The sequence below is a fragment of the Cucurbita pepo genome, chromosome LG20 (genome assembly GCF_002806865.2).
Source record: "Cucurbita pepo subsp. pepo cultivar mu-cu-16 chromosome LG20, ASM280686v2, whole genome shotgun sequence".
In the NCBI taxonomy this organism is placed as follows: Eukaryota; Viridiplantae; Streptophyta; class Magnoliopsida; order Cucurbitales; family Cucurbitaceae; genus Cucurbita; species Cucurbita pepo.
The window spans coordinates 373419-393796 of NC_036657.1; the positions used below are offsets into that span (position 1 = coordinate 373419).

Consider the following 20378-nt stretch of genomic DNA (forward strand, 5'->3'; position numbering starts at 1 on the left):
GACGACACGTCGGTAACTTTATAACGATTTCTCATACCATATATGGGCTGGAGTTTGGGACGGCCTGTTGATAATACAAACGACATGTCGACTGATGCCAGCATACACAACATAAGTGAACACAAATTGGCTTATACTTCTCTATAAATTTTGTATGCACGTGTTTTTTAATCTTAAGTTTTAAATTTTATTTTTTTAACCTTAGACTAATGCGAAAAATAAATTTTTTTGTGTTTTTTTTTTTTTTTTGGTAAAATAATAAATTTGGTATCTTAAATCCTCAACATCCCTGTTAATGTGAGAACTCAAGCCTAAGAGTTATCGTGTGCGTCTTTCCATGCCTTTGGCACATATACAGACTGTCTATCTAATTCTCTCTCTCTACTATTTGACCCCGAGTTCAAGACTTTGTCTCGCAATCTTATGCAGCGTTTCGTCTTCGACCTTGAGAGTAACTAGGTAAGTGAAATGAAGTATTGACTCTCGCACTCGCAGTCTCACGTCATAGCATTTGTCTTCGTCATTCAACTCCTTTCAGATTTCTCTGTGTCCTCCTTCGACTTCTAAGTTCTCATTTCGTATATGAGTGTCGTCGGATTTTGACGTTGCTCCCCTCTTTATTTTCTCCGTTAAACTCTCTTCTCAAATTTTATTTCTCCGTTTGGCTTTGTCTTTGTGTTTCACGTTGGATGTCGTTATCAACTGTCTCTGCGGGCAGTGCTCCGTTCCACTTTCGTTAGACTTCTCCGCCATCACCATCGACCCTCACAACTACCAATTCCCTTCCCAATACACTGCATCTCCCACCGGAGTTTTTGGGGGCGCCAGCACTGGAGCCGTCATCACCACCGATGAGAGCCACGGCGGTTTCCAACTCCAACACCACGTATTATTCTCCCTCTCAAACGTCGTCGTGTACAACTCCATGCTAATCTGTCGGCGGACTAATTAATCAAAGTACTTAATTGATTAGCCAGCTTCTCGAAGAGTTAAAAGATTTATGGTTAGTAGTTAGATTAATTATCATTTAAACACCCTTCTTATAAGGTTTTGGATTGATTGTCTTAAATTTCTCCATTTCTCTATTATTTATCTTAATTATGTTGATTTTCATTAATTGATTATATAATATAACGACCTAAATTTGGATGTAAAAAAAATCAAATTTAGAGACTATAGTATCATTTAAATATTTGAAATAATTTGTTCTTAAATAATTTAAAAGAATGTGAATTTAAATGAAATTTGAAAACATAAATGAAATTTGATAGTTGAGCCATGTACCATTATATCCTCACATTACTCTTTTATCTTTGTATTAACTAAAAAATCGACGGAAGGATTATTTTGAACACAGAAATAAAATTCAAGGGTAAAAATGATATTTCACACGGTTGTATTATTAAAATATACCTAAAATTGACAGCTATTTTGTATAATTTATTTTTCTTAAAAAATGCTAATCTTGATCGTGTAATTAAATAAAAATTTCTTTTACTGGCAGGCTTCTGATTTAGTTCCACTAATAGACCAACAGGTCATATCAAAGACATGTTTTATTATTTTATTTTTTCTGTTTTTTTTTAATGATTTACATTTAAATTTTCCAAATATATCAAATTTTATCATATAAATTATTAATATATATATATATATATAAACTGAATATTGGGTTAAGTTTAGTTGTTTGGATCACCGATTCAATTAACAAAAGAAAATTACATTGGTTAAAAAAAAAAAAATTCACCTCAATTCACGTATACTCGTATTAAATTTAATTATTAACTTTAAAATTAGTCCTATCAAAATTGAATAAATAATAATAATAATATTTTAAATTTCAAAATATTTATGGAAAAATTGATGGAGAATAATTATTTATGTAAAAGTTAAAGAATATTTCAAATAAACTTATAGAAAATATCCTAACTAAATTTAGAGATTGGAGTGTTTAATAAAACAGAAATAAGTCCTAAAAATGATATATTTTTAAAAAAATTTAAAATAAAAGAAGCAACCAAAAAAGTATTTTTAACCCTATTTTTATTAAACGTGGGCCCCTGTATGGAGGCACGTCTGGAGCACGACAGGCCCCTCACGAAAAAATGGCGCCGACGTATCACATTGTTCAATACTTTGTTTGGAGTTTATTTATATTGTTTCCCTCCCCAAGTTTTCATCTGCGGTCAGTTCTGTTTCAAACGCATTTCTTCTCCTTCCACTGCTTGTTCTCCAACAAATCATCAATGCAGCCTGCGAGCTATTGATACTGCAACTCTGTTCATCCATTTACACAGTAAATATCTATTTGCTTTGCTTTTCTTGTTTTGTTTTTGTTCTTCATCTCATGCCTCTGTTTCCGCTTCCGTATGGTGCTCCTCGTTAAACTATTGATTTCTATGATCGTTTGGTTTTCTCACGTAAGAATGCTATTTTAATGGCGTTGCTGATACAGGCAGTTAGTTCATTTATTTCGTTTATTCTCATCTTCGTATTTTGCTCTCTGGCCCTTAGCAGACGTTGAATGTGCAGTGAATACGGGCGATAATTTATTGTGGTCTTGAATGTGGGCTTCCGTGTCTGTTAATGGCGGTACGTTATGTTGCGTTGTTTGGGTTTCTGCACATCGCCTAGTCTGTTTGTACTTCGCTTTCTCTTTTTGATAAAATGTGCGTAGACTGCGTATCTGTACGCCATCTTGAGAAGACGAGGCTTTGTTGGATTGAAATAATGTTCTTAAACTAGGAGTTTGCCTGCTTGTTCTTGTTGTCAGAATCTGAGTTTGCGTGAATATTATATTGTTTGTCTTGAGCTGCTGTGTTTGGACTCTTTATGTTCAGTCTAGTGTGTTTTGCGGTGGAATATTGGAACCGATTTGTTTTAGGTTTTGACTCTCTTCGTTGTCGTTTGTATGCGTTAACTACGTGAAAAAATTGAATGACATTTCATACATGTTTGCATATTTTAATGTAGTATTACAAATTAAAGAGTTCGTACATGTTTGATTGATTTTAAATAATTTAGATCATGTTCAAAAGCAAAATAAGTTTTAATTTATGAAATTGTGTTGAAAAGTGTAAAATAAAACATTAAATTAATTTTGAATGATTAAAGACTCGTTTCAGACTGATTTTGAATATAATAGAAGTGATTTTCAAAATCACCCCAAACAAGTCTTTAGTCCTAACATATTCAATATCCAATTCATGAATCCAACTTTTGATTTCCAGTTTGTCATATGTCAACGTGATAGAAAAATGAGCAAACACAAAGACCTTTGTTTCCCATTTTTTCTATTTTTCTGTCTTTCACATGTGTATTTATCATTTTGCATTAAGTTCACCTTCCCATTTCATGAGAATCGTAGGTTGGCTGGCTGCTTGGCACTTTTCCTATCAGATTTGTTTTAGTAAAGAACCATTTCCATATTGAGAACAATTTGTACGTGTTTAGTGCTTCTACTTCTCTAGTACTCTCCACCTGTATTCTAGACTTGCTTTCAACCACTTTTATGTTGATTCTTGCGTTTCTACTTCGATTTTCAGGATCACTTCTGTTACGTTTGTGGTGATGTTGGTTATGCAGAGCTGATTATAACCTGCTCCAAGTGCAAAGTTGTTCGTGAACATCTGTATGGGTTATCTCTTCCTTTGTTATTGTTCAAGTTCATTGAGGATCGACTCCTTCTTTGGAGCCCTTGAACAAAGTACACCCTTTGTTCGACCACCTAAATGTCTCTTTCTCTGGAGTCCTCAAACAACCTACCCTTAATTGAGGCTTGACTCCTTCTCTGGAACTCTCAAACAAAATACACCATTTGTTTGACACCCGAGTCACTATGGCTACATCTTTGAGGCTCACAACTCTTTTGTTCAACACTTGAGGGTTCTATTGACATGACTAAGTTAAGATAAGGACATGACTCTTATACCATATTAAGAACAACGACCCTTTGCATTGATATGATATTGTCCACTTGAGTATAAACTCTCATGGTTTTAATTTTGAAACCAAATGCCTCATATCAATGGAGATAGTGTTCCTCACTTATATATCCATAATCTTTCCACATTTATATGATATTGTCCACTTTGAGCATAAACTCGTGACTTTACTTTTGAAACCAAATGCTTTATACCAATGGAGATAGTGTTCCTCACATATATCCATGATCTTTCCCTTAATTAGCCAACGTGAGACTCCAACAATCCTCAACACATTTTCTTTCCTTGATTTTCGTATTGTAGTCTGTAGGTAGTTGAATCATGAATGTGTTGCATATTTTGTTGATTTTAGGGATGTACCGAGGAGAAACAAACTCCTAGGATCTCTACTTGATGGGAATATGTTATCTTCTTATCGTGTTAGCTTTAAATCTCAGCTAGCTGGACTGATTAACAAAGCTGATGAAAAATTGACTGCTTGAACTTTAGGCTTGAGCTTCTAAAATTTGTTAAGAAGTTGTAACGTTGGTGATATTAATCCCTTTAGTTCCATTTAGTGCTTTGATCCTTAATAAGCATTCCCTTTTTGTTACCCTTATATAATTATATGCTGCGATCTCTCTGTTTTCAGTTATTGTATGCCCAATAAAAGTCGCGATGTCCCCAAATCCTGGCTTTGTGGTAATTGTACATTAGACGAGGCCAAAAGTCCTGATGATTCAGGATCTCTGGTTCAACCTAAAATGCCAAGACATGCTAAAACTGGCAAAGTGAAGTTCTTACCTACTGAAGAAGTAAGGAAGCTATCATCGGGAGGGATGAAGGGACCTTCAAAATTGAACGCAGCTTTTGGACCCCAAAGAACATTTAAGTCCAGAAAATTCTTTGAAAGCTCTATCCCCCGACCACATTACCAAGCATCAAAAGAATCTCAAGGTTCTTGAGCCCGTTCTTATCCTTTCTTGCATTTGTTACTTTATGTGTGTCCATCTACGAAGCATGTATACGGACACATGTTATTATTTTTCTATATTATCGTTTGTGCCTATTTATTATGCTTAAACAAATGTTTTATACTTTCCTACCAAACATTGGATCCATATTTATTTTGTACAACTAATGTTTTAACACATATTTATTGTGTTAATAGTTGTTCCATATATGCTCAACAAGTATTTTTATTTTTTATGGCCCTTCTCCTAAAAGATGGATGGAGAAGTAACTCCTCAAGGATCTTATTCTGGGTCCCTATAACGGTTTTACTGAAAGTCAAATGCCTCCAAAATATAACTCCACACTCTGCACGTGAAGTCACATCTTCAAAGGATATACCCAACACTTCTAAGTTAGACGAAGTCTGTGCTTCTTATTAACCAATGATCTTATTAGACCTTGGTATGCAAGGTCTAATAATTTATGTTCTGAAAGCTTAGTTTCTCACTAGAAAACTAAATTGTTTAGTGATGATGCTCTAGGTCACATAGTATTTTTCAGTTATGAATCTCTAGAAGTGTATGGAGCTATTTTTGTGAACCAAAGTTAGCAACCTTTGAGGTGCAAAATGAAAACTTATAATGCCAGAAATCATGTCTGTCATGTCCTTTTAGACACATGCATTTATTCTTTTTATTCATTTTCTGACTTATGTTTTGTTGAATGTTTAATTTGCGTTTTTGTTCTTCTCTTTCAGAACGAAGTTCTGCTACGGTGCCTCCAACGATATGTGGTGTGAAGAAACCATCATTAGCTACTTGTTTACCTTCAATGCCAGTAGACCCAGTACAAACATTAAAAAAGGCGAAGGTGAAGGTTACAGATATACCTGCTAAAGCTTCTTCAGTGTCAAGGCATGATTTACCTGTCACAAAAACAGGTAAGAGAGAAGAGCTTTGCAATCTTAATGAAACTCTTAAATTGTGTTATTATTATGGTATCCAATCCCAAGCCAATCAATATAGCTCTTTCCCTTAGTTTTGGTTTCCATCTCTAGTTGTATGTTATTGTTTCTTTATTTTTATTGCCAATATTAATTACAACACAGGAAAAGAAGTTCCTTCACCTTCCACCAAGTTAGAGGATATGCAAAAACAAAGGAAGAATGCTTCGTTGACCCAGGAAATACATGCATACCGTGGCAACAAAGGAAAAGAAGTTCCTTCACCCCTCACTAAGTTGGAGGATACGCAAAAACAAATGAAGTATGCTTTGATGACACAGGAAATACATGCTTACCGTGACTGTCTCCCGTCATTACACGCCTCTTGGAAGTGAGTCCCTTCCTCTATGGTTCGCTTCTTTGTTTCCATTTTTAGAATCAATAAACCCTGTTAAAAAACTCAAGAGATGCATACAATTGAAAATGTAGTAATTTTGTATTTAATTAATCTATTTTTTATAAAAATTATGCTTTCTCCAATTCCTTGCAGAATTTATGGATAATTTATTGGATGATTTATGGCAGTGTTTTATCTACTTGGCTCGAATAAGTTGGTCATTTAAGTTTCTTGTTTGTTAAATATCATGTGCCACTGCTGTTGTTGTGATTTCTAAGTATATGCCAAGTGCATATGTTATATTGTGCTTCTCGCTGCATATCGTATTGGATGAAAATGGACGATGAATAGTTGTATGAGTTCACATGAAAATTTGCCCTCTCATCTAACATTCTTTTAAGATCAGAAGAAGACCATTTTTCTTCTTTCTTTCTGATATGAACCAAGAGACATCAATCATACAATATGCTTCAACGAAGATGTGAAGAAAATATTGTTGAAATTATCAAAAGATATTTCAATTCATGCCACGTTGAAGAAGAATGAAGTTTCATGTGATAAATTTTGGGTGGATTACAATTTAGAGTTATTGTATTTCATTAATGTACTTTAGAAGTTTTTATTTACTTTAGGTTACAATTACTTAATGGTGGCATGAATTGCTTGATAATTTTGACAATATTTTCTTCACATCTTGATTGAAGCATATTGTATGATTGATGTCTCTTGGTTCATTTCACTTTCTTTCTTTTGGGGTTGGGTATATATTTACCGAAAGCAGATTTAACTTTTGTAGAATAGGTTTTTATGATCTAACAATTTAGTGTTTTTTGTATGATAAGTAAAGCTCTGACCAATTCTTTTTCTATGTAATCTATGCTTCCAGTTCTTGCGTGTATATTTAGTGGATCGCATCTCATTTTCTCAAAATTGTCCTTTTTTATGGAGTTTTTAAAGTTTAGTACATGGTGCTTCGGCAGTGACTGTTGATGGTTGAGTACTTCATATCCATTGTTGCAACATTTCTGACATTATATATTCGATTCGCTGAAAATTAAAATTATTTACTACTGCCAGAAATTTCTATTCTTTAGGGGAGGCTTCCAATTTATTGATGCACGTATGGGCGGTGAATTTTATGATGGATTCCTGGCAAAGCCTCCATGTGTAGTACATGGTAGAGCTTATGAATTGTCGAGGAAGATTCCTCCCATTCTTCAAGTGAAGCTTCTTAGTCGTTCTGATATTTGGGATGAGCTGTTTCACGATGAATGTCCGGATCTTGCTGATATTGCTTTGTACTTCTTTCCCGCCGACAATATTGAAAGGTCTGTTATGATTTCGGATTGAATGGTTACAATTTTTGTTGTTGTATAGCCGTGTAAAGCAAATGTTGATTAAAGCGTAGGTCCAGAAAGAACAACTCTTACCTGTTTGAACTTATGGAGAGAGAAGATCTATTGATAAGAAGTCTTATTGACGGTGCTGAGTTGGTCGTATTTACTTATAGACAGCTGGATCTCCACTCACAGCGTAAAGCTCTTACATTCATTATTTGGGCATTCTTTAGTGTAATACTTAAGTCTCACGTTGGTTTGAATGTCGATACTGTTCTTCCTATTTATATGTTCTAGTGGTCATAACTGTATTTTGCATATAGTGGCCTCCTCCTAGTAGTGAATATACTAATACGTTTACGTTTACGTTAAGCTTTAAAAACTTGTCTGTTCAGTTGACAAATGAAGTCCAAATTAAGCTCCATTCGAGCATGTATTCTCGTACTGCTCGTAGCTGTTAGACATAAACTTTCACCACGCTTTATAACATATGTGCAGCTCTTTCTGCAGATCTTAATATGCTGAGTGCCAAATGCCTCCTTTTTGGAGTCTTCCGTGCTAGAAAGAAAGACCAGTCTCTTGTTCCTATGTTAGAATATGGTTCTGCAGTTTCTTCTGTAGAAAGTGAGTCCAAAGTTCCCCTGCTGGAATTCACGCCTAAAGGACATGGAAAGCACGATGAAGACAATGCTGTTAAAAGGGTAATTGACATAACGGGTGGAAACACTACTGGAAAGTCTCCAACTGCAAAGGATGTAGACTCTACCATTCAGCGATTGCTATTAGAATTTGGGTCACAAAAACCCAGGGAGTCCGATGTCAATGCATTAACTACGACTGCTCAAATAAAAGATCAGGTAGAAATATCTCATCCTAGCTACCGAACCAAGCCTTTCCCTCCTGGTTTTCATTTGCTTGTTGCCGTTCATATAAAAAAAAAAGGTGGAGAACCAAGCATTTCTTTAGTTTGTTTATGATGATGCGAAAATCTTGTCTGATCCCTCTCTTTTTGTCATTGTGCTAACCATATGATAGGAACCTGCTCCAATAGCAGCAGCCACTGGCTCGTATTCTCTTTCCCAGTCAAAAGTAAAGATTGAACCTATACCAGTTATTAAAGAGGAAGAAAGTGACAGAAAATGCTTGGAGACGGAGCATTGCTCGAGAATGGCGCCAACATTTAGTATTGATGGCTCTCAAAACAGAACTGGCTTAACTGACCAAGATGTTCCCAGGAGAGTTGCAGACAAGTATCTCCAAATCTTTAATGCAGGGATTAAAAAGGAGCGCCGTTAGTTCTGAGGTGAATGAAGCAACTTGGCTGTTTAAGCCATTCAAGGTTTGCTTTTCCAGTATATCGTAGATATCTACACTTGTTTGACTTAGCATGTCAATATTACAGTTCAAGGCTATAACATAGTTTTTTCCTTCTTTTTGGTATATAAAAACAGTTTGAATTGAACTTACCCTGTGTTAGTTCTTCTGTTGAAGACCAACAACTGTGCCGTACTCATATCCACCGAGCACTGAAAGTGGAGGTTCTTTGGCAAACTTCATGTGTAGTGAAAACAAATTTGTGAAGGTTTTACTCCGAATTTAACGTGTAGTTTAGCTTCTGTTGACAGTTCTATCTTTGCTCGGAGGTTAGGATTATTAGTAGGTTGATTCAGAAGTTTAACAACTTTCGTTTCTAAGTTTTTGAAGGGCGATTTGGCACCTTGGTTTGCTTTGGGGTGATTTTGAGTTCCAAATCCTAAACTACGTTTGGCTCAATGCAAGTAATCAATATATTGGACTCTCGAAACATGGCCGCATGAGTTATTAATGGAAGTCGCTTGCTGCTGCTTGCCTCCCATTGCTGCAATTTTCTTTTTTACTTCCCTCCTCTATTTTGTGCCTACCATTTACTTGATACTATTACTATTTCACAGGTAAGAAATTTAGATTTTCCGTTTTTTTTTTCTTTTTTCTTTTTTTTTTTAATTTCAAATATAAGACTTAATATTAAGGTTTCACCGCACAACACTCCAAATACAAGTTTTTTATTTCCATATTGTTGCTGGTCATTCCAGAAGAACACTTGCACCCTCTCGTTGAATTAATGGAGATGCGATTTGCCAAGTTTGAACAAATTTCTTATTCATAATCTTCAAGACAAACTTTCCATGAATTTTATTTCGAAATAGAAGCGCAACACCCCCTCAATATTTAGGCGTTTAGAAATTTTAAAAATTTTAGAAAATTATTTATTTATTTTGATGTAAATATAAATTTTATCGGCTAAATTTGTAATGTACCCTGAAGCGTAGGTAATCTAAATTTTATTAGTGTTATATACAATTACATGTGAGTATAAATATTAATTACATGTGAGTATAAATATTAAAGCATCAGTTTCCTCTTTTTAAGTAAATATTTTAATTTTTTTAAGACTAATTGTAAAAATGCCTTAACAACAATATCAAGATTTAATAATTTATATATCTAAAATAAAAAATTAAAAAGAGTTAAAGAACTTTGGCCATAGTTTTAAGACTCCAATATTAAATAATTGAGCACTAAAAATTCTCTACAAAAACCAGAAATTTTGTAAAAATTGGGAATTAAAAAAAGAAAAAAAAAAGAGAAAATGGTTCAATGGAATACAAATCTCCAAAATACAGGACATCGCTCAATAACTACAAGAAGGCCATCTGTATAATTTTGTTAATGATTGTGTCATATTTCTGAAACTTTAATGGGGGTATTTTGGGGAAATTAAATTTTAATGGGGGTATTTTGGGTAAAGAAGCATGGGTATGATAAATTTACAAAAACTGTAAATATTGACCTCGCCTCCGCTAGATGCGAAAAACTCTCTAAACTGAGTGAGAAGCGTTTGAGTTCGCTGCTATTGAAAAGAAGAAGAAACCCTTTCGTCGGCCTTACCTTTTCTTTTTCCTCAACTTCCAGTTCCGATCTCGCTTTAGGAAGAAATGGCCATGGCAGCTCTAAGACGTGAGGGGAGGCGGTTCGCTACTGTGATCTCTTCTCAACCAATCACCGCTCTCCGGTCTTCCCTCGTTTGCGAGTATTCACTTTTACCCTAATTCTATTTTGCCCTAATGCGTTTATCTGTGCGACGGATTCTTTGTGATTAGGATGTTTTGTTCTGGACCCAAAAGTTCCTTCATTTGATCGATGAAATCCTGAAGTAATTGCTATTTTTTTTTCATAAATTAGGGGTTACCTCTCTTTTGTTAATTTTTGTTGTACGTATCTGTCTGAACCCTTTATGTTAAGATTGGGCTGCGTCTAATGCTTGACTTATTTTTCTGAAATATACCGTGGTTTATTTTTTCTTTGAAAAATACAATGATCTTCCATTAATAAAGATGCGTGAAAGTATTACGTTTTTTTTGTTGGAAAACTTATGGTGGTTTTTTAGATCTTTAGAGAGCCATACTACACTGGGTTTTCTGGTTAGCTTATCATTAATTATGAATATCTGCCGAAGCTCTTTCTGCACATAAATCACTAATCCTGAATATGTGTTTTTTTGTGAAGGGAACAAGCTCCTCTTGGTGTGCGCTCTATCTCCACTCAAGTGGGTAGGTGCTATTTACACTGGATCTGCTATTTCTTTTTATATATATTATTTCATGGTGTTTTTTTTTTTTAAAAAAAAAAATACGTTGCTTCCTGTTAATCAACTGGCATTTTTTTTTTTTTTGACAATTATTCTGTTGTTTTATTATTCTTACTTACTGATGATTTAGTATCATTTTTTTAACATGTGAATACAGTTAGAAATCGAATGAAGAGTGTGAAAAATATCCAGAAAATTACAAAGGCAATGAAGATGGTTGCAGCCTCAAAGCTTCGGGCAATTCAAGTGCGTGCTGAAAATTCTCGTGGCCTTTGGCAACCCTTTACTGCACTTCTTGGGGATATTCCAAGTATGTATATGTCATATGTTTCCTACTTTATATTGACACATGAATTGCTTCTTTTTACTTATTTTGTATTTGTCATGTGTATTATGTCAAAGTACACATCATACTCATGGTTTATTTATTGTTGGAAACATAGGTGTTGATGTGAAGAAGAATGTCATTGTTACCATTTCTTCTGACAAAGGTCTTTGTGGTGGAATTAATTCTACCTCTGTCAAGATAAGCAAGGCTCTGCGCAAGATAAATTCTGGTATTACTTGCAAAAAAAAATTTTATCCTATCCTTCTTTTCGGTGTGAGACTACAGTAAATAAGATAATAATTTTGTAATTACTCTGCTCATAGGTCCTGAACAGGAAACAAAATATGCTATATTGGGAGAGAAGGCAAAGGCTCAGTTAGTACGTGACTCCAAGAAGGACATAGAAGTCATCATCACTGAGCTGCAGAAGAATCCTTTAAATTATACTCAAGTTAGTTAACCATACCACATAGTTCATCACAGATAATATATTCATTGTTCGTTCACGAGTATATGTTTCTGTCTATTTGCCTATGCTTCCATATGTTGGGGCTTCTACCGTAGATTTGAAGTCTTCATACTGGTGTAGGATAAGTAACAATAGATAAGGCCATTGAGTATGATCCATTGTGTCCAAAGTGTTGAGTGAATTTCATTTTTGTTTCCAAAAGTGCATTTCTTTTTTTTACTGGCTTGGTAAAATCTTCAAACTTTTGTGTGATGGGATACCTTCCTTGACATTTTGAAATACCCATTTCTTACTGTCCTTTTTGCACTTTTAGGTCTCTGTTTTAGCTGATGATATTCTAAAGAACGTAGAATATGATGCTCTGAGGATTGTTTTCAACAAGTTCCAGTCAGTAGTCTCATTTCTGCCCACAGTATCTACCGTGCTGTCCCCTGAGGTAATAAGAATACTGGAGTTTTTTACATACTGACCTTTTCTTCTCCCCTTCTTAAATTTCTTGCCCTTGTTGCCGCCTTTGTGAATACTCTGCGTTCTGCATTTCAGATTGTTGAAAGGGAGGCAGAATCTGGGGGAAGGCTTGGTGACCTGGATTTATATGAGATTGAAGGTGGTGAGACAAAGTCTGAGGTTCTCCAAAATCTAGCAGAATTCCAGTTTTCTTGTGTAAGCTCACCCGTACAGCCTCTTATATTTTTGTAACGAGGCATGGGTTTATTGTTGAAATCATCATGGTTATTTGCAAAATCAAATCTGCAGGTTAGAAATTTTATTTTTTTGATCCGTAGGAAGTTTCATGTGGTTCAAATTCAGGCTTAATTAATACACAGAAACACTATGTGATTTTGAAGATATGAGTCAGTTGGCTTTTTCATTCCTCCGTTTTGCTTAGGTCTCTCTGTATTGAAATTATCATTGCAATTTACTGGTTTTTGATAATTTTAGGTGAGCCAATGCTTGGGCAAAATATTTCCTTATAGATGCTGACATTAACCAGATCACCATGGGTTAATAGTAGTTTCTTGAGGATGAATAAGTGATGAAGTAATTTTGGTATATGGTTCTCGCTCATATGATTGTTGGTCTAGGATGCTGCAAAATTACATGAGAATCAATTCAAAGAAGAGAAGATTAGATACATTGTAGAAAAATGAGTTATTTTCATAAAAAAAAAAAAAGTTCTATGCAATAATGTTGATTACTCGATTTTCTTCTTTATTTTGTATCTCTTATATTAACTTATTGCAGGGACATCTCACTGCTGCCATTTCCCATTTCATTGACCATTTATGTAACTACTGAAAACTATATACATGCTCAACAGGTACTGTTCAACGCCGTATTGGAAAATGCTTGCAGTGAACAAGGTGCAAGGATGTCTGCAATGGACAGCTCAAGCAGAAATGCTGGGGACATGCTTGATCGCCTCACATTAACTTATAACAGGTCTCTTATAACTCTTTAACTTATCCGACTATCTTTTTTTTTTCTCATCTCACTTGAATCAATTATAGAAACTTCCTCATTTCCATGTTATTTATTTGTTTATTTTCTGTAAAACTGAACTTCATTTGTTAATTTGTGATAGAACTCGGCAAGCATCTATCACCACCGAGTTGATTGAAATTATATCTGGAGCTTCAGCATTGGAGGGCTAGTTCCTAGATCTTCTGCTGGTTCACCCAATGGTTGGTGAACTAAGATCTTGAGGCTGTATTTGATTATCACGATGTTGCCTTTTGAGCTTTTTTGTAATAATGCACCCAGTTTCAATTCTATCCTGGGAACTAAGTTTGTTTAGATATCAATTGATTTTCTTGTAAGCTCCAATGCTTGAATAGACTTTGTTTTCTGAGAAACCTCTTGATTTTCAGTATGATAATGTTACCCCGTACTCGCTTGCAATACCTCGGGTTTAGATATCAAAGATCGTAAAGTTTTTTTACATTGCTTTATGGCACATTTTGGAAGAAATTTTGGCGCCTCACTACAGAAAAACCACTTTCTAAATCATCAGATTCAAATGTTTGGTTTGGAAATAAATCTATAGATGGAAACTCATTGAATTATTTTCATTCATTGAATTTGAATACAAGAAATTAAATTGAATGCGATGCTGGATGAAGATTAAATCCGGTACGGCCTTTTGACATTTATTTCATTGGCCGTGAGGTAGTATGAAATTGTTTCCTGATTGACCAGTCCTGGCCACACAATTGTATTGGGAGTAGTTGTATCAATTTTGTCCCAATGGCATCAGAAAATTCGTTGCGTATACGAAAGTCAAAATTTATGTTTCCCAATTTCAACGGAAAAATGACGAAAATAACTAAGATATATTGCTCTGCAAACACGACACGTGCGAAATGCTAGCGCCTTGCATGTTCAAACAAACTTCATAGCACCTCAAAATAGTTTGGACCTCGATCAAAAAGACAATGGAGATAAATAGTGGACGGCAAAAAAAGAAAGCCATAAACTCAACCAGAATAAATACAGCCATATGATAATAGTGGGTATTATTACACCGCTTCTGTGTTGTTCTTGATTATTGTTACTTCTGGATTTGAGGGTCTTATTTTTTGCCAACTTCATTGCTGTTTGAGCATAGTTCTTCATGGANGAAGAGAAGATTAGATACATTGTAGAAAAATGAGTTATTTTCATAAAAAAAAAAAAAGTTCTATGCAATAATGTTGATTACTCGATTTTCTTCTTTATTTTGTATCTCTTATATTAACTTATTGCAGGGACATCTCACTGCTGCCATTTCCCATTTCATTGACCATTTATGTAACTACTGAAAACTATATACATGCTCAACAGGTACTGTTCAACGCCGTATTGGAAAATGCTTGCAGTGAACAAGGTGCAAGGATGTCTGCAATGGACAGCTCAAGCAGAAATGCTGGGGACATGCTTGATCGCCTCACATTAACTTATAACAGGTCTCTTATAACTCTTTAACTTATCCGACTATCTTTTTTTTTTCTCATCTCACTTGAATCAATTATAGAAACTTCCTCATTTCCATGTTATTTATTTGTTTATTTTCTGTAAAACTGAACTTCATTTGTTAATTTGTGATAGAACTCGGCAAGCATCTATCACCACCGAGTTGATTGAAATTATATCTGGAGCTTCAGCATTGGAGGGCTAGTTCCTAGATCTTCTGCTGGTTCACCCAATGGTTGGTGAACTAAGATCTTGAGGCTGTATTTGATTATCACGATGTTGCCTTTTGAGCTTTTTTGTAATAATGCACCCAGTTTCAATTCTATCCTGGGAACTAAGTTTGTTTAGATATCAATTGATTTTCTTGTAAGCTCCAATGCTTGAATAGACTTTGTTTTCTGAGAAACCTCTTGATTTTCAGTATGATAATGTTACCCCGTACTCGCTTGCAATACCTCGGGTTTAGATATCAAAGATCGTAAAGTTTTTTTACATTGCTTTATGGCACATTTTGGAAGAAATTTTGGCGCCTCACTACAGAAAAACCACTTTCTAAATCATCAGATTCAAATGTTTGGTTTGGAAATAAATCTATAGATGGAAACTCATTGAATTATTTTCATTCATTGAATTTGAATACAAGAAATTAAATTGAATGCGATGCTGGATGAAGATTAAATCCGGTACGGCCTTTTGACATTTATTTCATTGGCCGTGAGGTAGTATGAAATTGTTTCCTGATTGACCAGTCCTGGCCACACAATTGTATTGGGAGTAGTTGTATCAATTTTGTCCCAATGGCATCAGAAAATTCGTTGCGTATACGAAAGTCAAAATTTATGTTTCCCAATTTCAACGGAAAAATGACGAAAATAACTAAGATATATTGCTCTGCAAACACGACACGTGCGAAATGCTAGCGCCTTGCATGTTCAAACAAACTTCATAGCACCTCAAAATAGTTTGGACCTCGATCAAAAAGACAATGGAGATAAATAGTGGACGGCAAAAAAAGAAAGCCATAAACTCAACCAGAATAAATACAGCCATATGATAATAGTGGGTATTATTACACCGCTTCTGTGTTGTTCTTGATTATTGTTACTTCTGGATTTGAGGGTCTTATTTTTTGCCAACTTCATTGCTGTTTGAGCATAGTTCTTCATGGAGCAAGTGGTTTTTCCATTAGATTGTTAAGCTATTTTCTCTCAAAAAAGAGGTGATTCTTCATAAACTGATTTTGGGTCATTTTTGCAGTGGATTTCTCCATCTGAGATTGGAGGAAAGAAGAAGAAAAAAAGAAACAACAGAAAACTTCAATGGATTTGTGGATTGTTGCAGCAGCTACTGGTGCTGGATACGTAGCTAAGTACTGGAAGAATCAATCAAAGGATGGGGATTGTTCTTTATCACAGTTATCCTTTGGGGATTCCAATTTGGTGAGTCCTCAATACTCAAATCATTTGCTTAGCAAATTTTCACAAAGGAAGAAACGATATGAGGATGTCTTTGGACATGGAGGAATGGAAGGAACATCTTCAGATCAGAACCCATCAGACATTGCTTCAGTTGCAGAGCTGGCCTGCATAAGTGGAGGATTTGAAATTGGAAAGCTCGGACTTTTTGGGAGTCACCAAGATTTCAATGTGTTCTCTACACCAAATATGACTTTGAACTCTGAAGAACGGGTCGGGGAAAGCAGCAAAAGCAACACGATGGCTAATGACATTGGAATCTCAGTTTGCAATTCTTCTGGAAGAACAGCCTCTTCAAGAAACAGAAGCACAGCTAAAGGTAGATACTTACATGGGGATCTTATCAAACCTCTGACTTATGAAGAAGATTGCCTTCCAGCCCATCAGAGTTCTTTGGATCCATGCATTGCTGTGGAACTGGAGGAACATAAGCTACCCAAGGGATCACATTTTGATGCTGATGAAAGTGTATGTGCGGTTTCTCAACTGCCATTTGGGCCTCTGTCTGATACAGTAAGTAATAAGAAGACAGGAAAGGAATGGGAAAGAAAGTCAAGAAGTTCCAACAAAATGGCTAACAGGGAACACTCCGATTCTAAAGGTGTAGTAGCCATTTTTCAAACTCGTCAATGATGGATAATATGTCTTAAATGGATTTTTGGCTTCGCATTGGTACTAGTTTGCATCATATTTTCACCAAATGAATCAGCTTTAATGATTGGTGTGGACCGCCCAAGTTCACCGTTNTGCAAACACGACACGTGCGAAATGCTAGCGCCTTGCATGTTCAAACAAACTTCATAGCACCTCAAAATAGTTTGGACCTCGATCAAAAAGACAATGGAGATAAATAGTGGACGGCAAAAAAAGAAAGCCATAAACTCAACCAGAATAAATACAGCCATATGATAATAGTGGGTATTATTACACCGCTTCTGTGTTGTTCTTGATTATTGTTACTTCTGGATTTGAGGGTCTTATTTTTTGCCAACTTCATTGCTGTTTGAGCATAGTTCTTCATGGAGCAAGTGGTTTTTCCATTAGATTGTTAAGCTATTTTCTCTCAAAAAAGAGGTGATTCTTCATAAACTGATTTTGGGTCATTTTTGCAGTGGATTTCTCCATCTGAGATTGGAGGAAAGAAGAAGAAAAAAAGAAACAACAGAAAACTTCAATGGATTTGTGGATTGTTGCAGCAGCTACTGGTGCTGGATACGTAGCTAAGTACTGGAAGAATCAATCAAAGGATGGGGATTGTTCTTTATCACAGTTATCCTTTGGGGATTCCAATTTGGTGAGTCCTCAATACTCAAATCATTTGCTTAGCAAATTTTCACAAAGGAAGAAACGATATGAGGATGTCTTTGGACATGGAGGAATGGAAGGAACATCTTCAGATCAGAACCCATCAGACATTGCTTCAGTTGCAGAGCTGGCCTGCATAAGTGGAGGATTTGAAATTGGAAAGCTCGGACTTTTTGGGAGTCACCAAGATTTCAATGTGTTCTCTACACCAAATATGACTTTGAACTCTGAAGAACGGGTCGGGGAAAGCAGCAAAAGCAACACGATGGCTAATGACATTGGAATCTCAGTTTGCAATTCTTCTGGAAGAACAGCCTCTTCAAGAAACAGAAGCACAGCTAAAGGTAGATACTTACATGGGGATCTTATCAAACCTCTGACTTATGAAGAAGATTGCCTTCCAGCCCATCAGAGTTCTTTGGATCCATGCATTGCTGTGGAACTGGAGGAACATAAGCTACCCAAGGGATCACATTTTGATGCTGATGAAAGTGTATGTGCGGTTTCTCAACTGCCATTTGGGCCTCTGTCTGATACAGTAAGTAATAAGAAGACAGGAAAGGAATGGGAAAGAAAGTCAAGAAGTTCCAACAAAATGGCTAACAGGGAACACTCCGATTCTAAAGGTGTAGTAGCCATTTTTCAAACTCGTCAATGATGGATAATATGTCTTAAATGGATTTTTGGCTTCGCATTGGTACTAGTTTGCATCATATTTTCACCAAATGAATCAGCTTTAATGATTGGTGTGGACCGCCCAAGTTCACCGTTAGCAGATATTGTCCACTTTGGCTCGTTACGTATCGTCGTCAGCGTTTTAAAACGCGTCTGCTAGGGAGAGGTTTCCACACCCTTATAAAAAATGTTTTGTTCCTCCCTTTAACCGATGTGAGATCTCACAATCCACCCCCTTTCGGGGTCAGCATCCTCGCTGGCACTCGTTCTCCTCTTCAACCGATGTAGGATTTCACGTTAGATTACTAACTTACGCTTATTGCTTATGTTTTTCAGGTGGCCTGGATGAATCGTTGGTATTATATCTTGGATTTTTCATTGGCATAATCTATTCTTTCATATCCAATAAGAGGGAAGTTCATAAGTTGAAAGAATTGTTAAAGCAGACTGAGTGTTTGGTTGAAGATCTTCAAGAGGAACTTGAAATGAAGGACTCATTAACGCTGAAGGAGCTCAGTAATGACACTTACAGTAATGGCTTCTCTGAGAAAACAGTGGATGAATCTTCTCCAAAACATGTCATGGATTACACAGTAAACTTCAATGCTGAAGAACTATACAAGCATATGGCAGAGGAAAGTTCTGAATCAATCCACAGAATCGAAGCCGAACTGGAAGCGGAACTCGAGAGGTTAGGATTAAATATAAGCACTGAAGGCACAGAGAGATATCCCGACGACGACGACGATGAGGTAACGGTGCCCCCATTTGTTAGCATTCTCATATGGATAGTTGAGTCATGAGTTTCATATATTAGAATCACAGATCAATTCATTGTGTGCAGCTTGGCCCAGAATTTGAAGAAGATTTTGCTGAAGGTGAGTTGAGGAATGACATGATGAGTGGAGGAAGTTGTGGGTGGAGCAAGGCTAATAAAGAAGCAAGCGACTCAACCGTTCACTCTGGAAACTATACAGTGTCACCAAGGGAACTCAGCTTGCGTTTGCATGATGTTATTCAGTCGAGACTTGAAGCACGTATCGAGGAGCTTGAAAATGCCCTTCAGAATAACCACAAGAAGCAGCAGCTTCTTAATACAGAATACACGAGTTCTTGGCTTGAATAAGCAAATCGTGAATTGAATTGTTGATTACTTCTAATGATAGTTTTCTGTAACAGCTGAAGTCAGTTGATTACTTCTAAGGAAAATTTTATGTAACCGTTCAAGTCCACTGCTAACAAATATTATTCGTTTTGGCTCGTTACGTATCATCGTCAACCTCACGATTTTTAAAATGCGTTAGGAAAAGATTTCTACCTTCTTATAAGAAATGTTTTGTTTCCCTCTCCAATCTTTATGAGAAAGGTTTCCTCTCCGATCCTTGTAAGAAATATTTTTCCTCTCTAAGAAATATTTCATTTCCTTCTCCGACCCTTATAAGAAATCTTATAAGAAATGTTTCGTTCCCCTTTCCAACCCTTATAAGAAATCTTATAAGAAATGTTTCGTTCCCCTTTCCAACCGTGAGATCTCACATTCTCCAAATACAGAAGCTTAAAACAAAATTAATACCCAGCCACTGGACATAACTTTCTCAAAGAAGCCATTGTTAGGATCGGTTGAATTGGGAAGGGTATGGATTTCTGATGGAATTCTCACGAAATCTAAGTGAAGTGAACGACGTTCAAGTTTGAATGAGTAATATTTCTAAGCAGAGGGCAAAGATTTAGGGCGGTTGAAAGATGAGGATTTACAGTGGCATAAGTCAAGTTGGAAGATGGGTCTCAGCTTCTCAGCTTGACAGTCCTAATTGTTTGTGTCTATCGATATGTTGCTAGCTTCAGCTTAGTGAAATAAGAATCAGTGATTTCCTCCACCAGTACATTTCTAAAAATTCATGTAGCATTGACTACGTCGTCAAATTTTCATAATTTATAATAACTACTAAAGCAAAATATTGGATAAGAAATAATAGATTATGAAAGAAAATT

General features: G+C 35.8%; 3 protein-coding genes across 13 annotated transcripts; all 3 read left to right on the forward strand.

The window, feature by feature from the left end:
• The first annotated feature begins 2151 nt into the window (after nt 1–2151).
• On the forward strand, nt 2152–9569 carry LOC111783448. 7 transcript variants are annotated; one of them, XM_023664379.1, is made up of 11 exons: nt 2152–2296; nt 2518–2592; nt 3368–3441; nt 3546–3631; nt 4576–4880; nt 5635–5817; nt 5986–6211; nt 7312–7545; nt 7626–7750; nt 8053–8411; nt 8590–9569. In XM_023664379.1, exons 5-11 carry the CDS (start codon nt 4583–4585, stop codon nt 8848–8850), a joined length of 1686 nt encoding a protein of 561 aa, XP_023520147.1. In that variant the 5' UTR covers nt 2152–2296; nt 2518–2592; nt 3368–3441; nt 3546–3631; nt 4576–4582; the 3' UTR covers nt 8851–9569. The 7 variants fall into 7 exon arrangements, with proteins under 7 accessions (XP_023520147.1, XP_023520143.1, XP_023520148.1 ...); XM_023664375.1 differs by lacking the exon at nt 3368–3441 and having other exon boundaries at nt 8590–8893; nt 9006–9569; XM_023664380.1 differs by having other exon boundaries at nt 2533–2592.
• Nucleotides 9570–10384: 815 nt separating this feature from the next.
• LOC111782940 (ATP synthase subunit gamma, mitochondrial) lies at nt 10385–13883 on the forward strand. Its single transcript, XM_023663796.1, has 9 exons — nt 10385–10624; nt 11101–11144; nt 11340–11492; nt 11626–11739; nt 11834–11961; nt 12293–12415; nt 12523–12642; nt 13301–13422; nt 13565–13883. The coding sequence occupies exons 1-9, from the start codon at nt 10530–10532 to the stop codon at nt 13632–13634; spliced, it is 969 nt and encodes a 322-aa protein (XP_023519564.1). The 5' UTR covers nt 10385–10529; the 3' UTR covers nt 13635–13883.
• A 581-nt stretch (nt 13884–14464) lies between these two features.
• Nucleotides 14465–19617, forward strand: LOC111782939. 5 transcript variants are annotated; one of them, XM_023663795.1, is made up of 4 exons: nt 14465–14488; nt 16189–17007; nt 18723–19138; nt 19231–19617. In XM_023663795.1, the coding sequence occupies exons 2-4, from the start codon at nt 16251–16253 to the stop codon at nt 19510–19512; spliced, it is 1455 nt and encodes a 484-aa protein (XP_023519563.1). In that variant the 5' UTR covers nt 14465–14488; nt 16189–16250; the 3' UTR covers nt 19513–19617. The 5 variants fall into 5 exon arrangements, with proteins under 5 accessions (XP_023519563.1, XP_023519562.1, XP_023519561.1 ...); XM_023663794.1 differs by lacking the exon at nt 14465–14488 and adding an exon at nt 15919–15990; XM_023663792.1 differs by lacking the exons at nt 14465–14488; nt 16189–17007 and adding exons at nt 17242–17320; nt 17519–18337.
• The last annotated feature ends 761 nt before the right edge of the window (nt 19618–20378 follow it).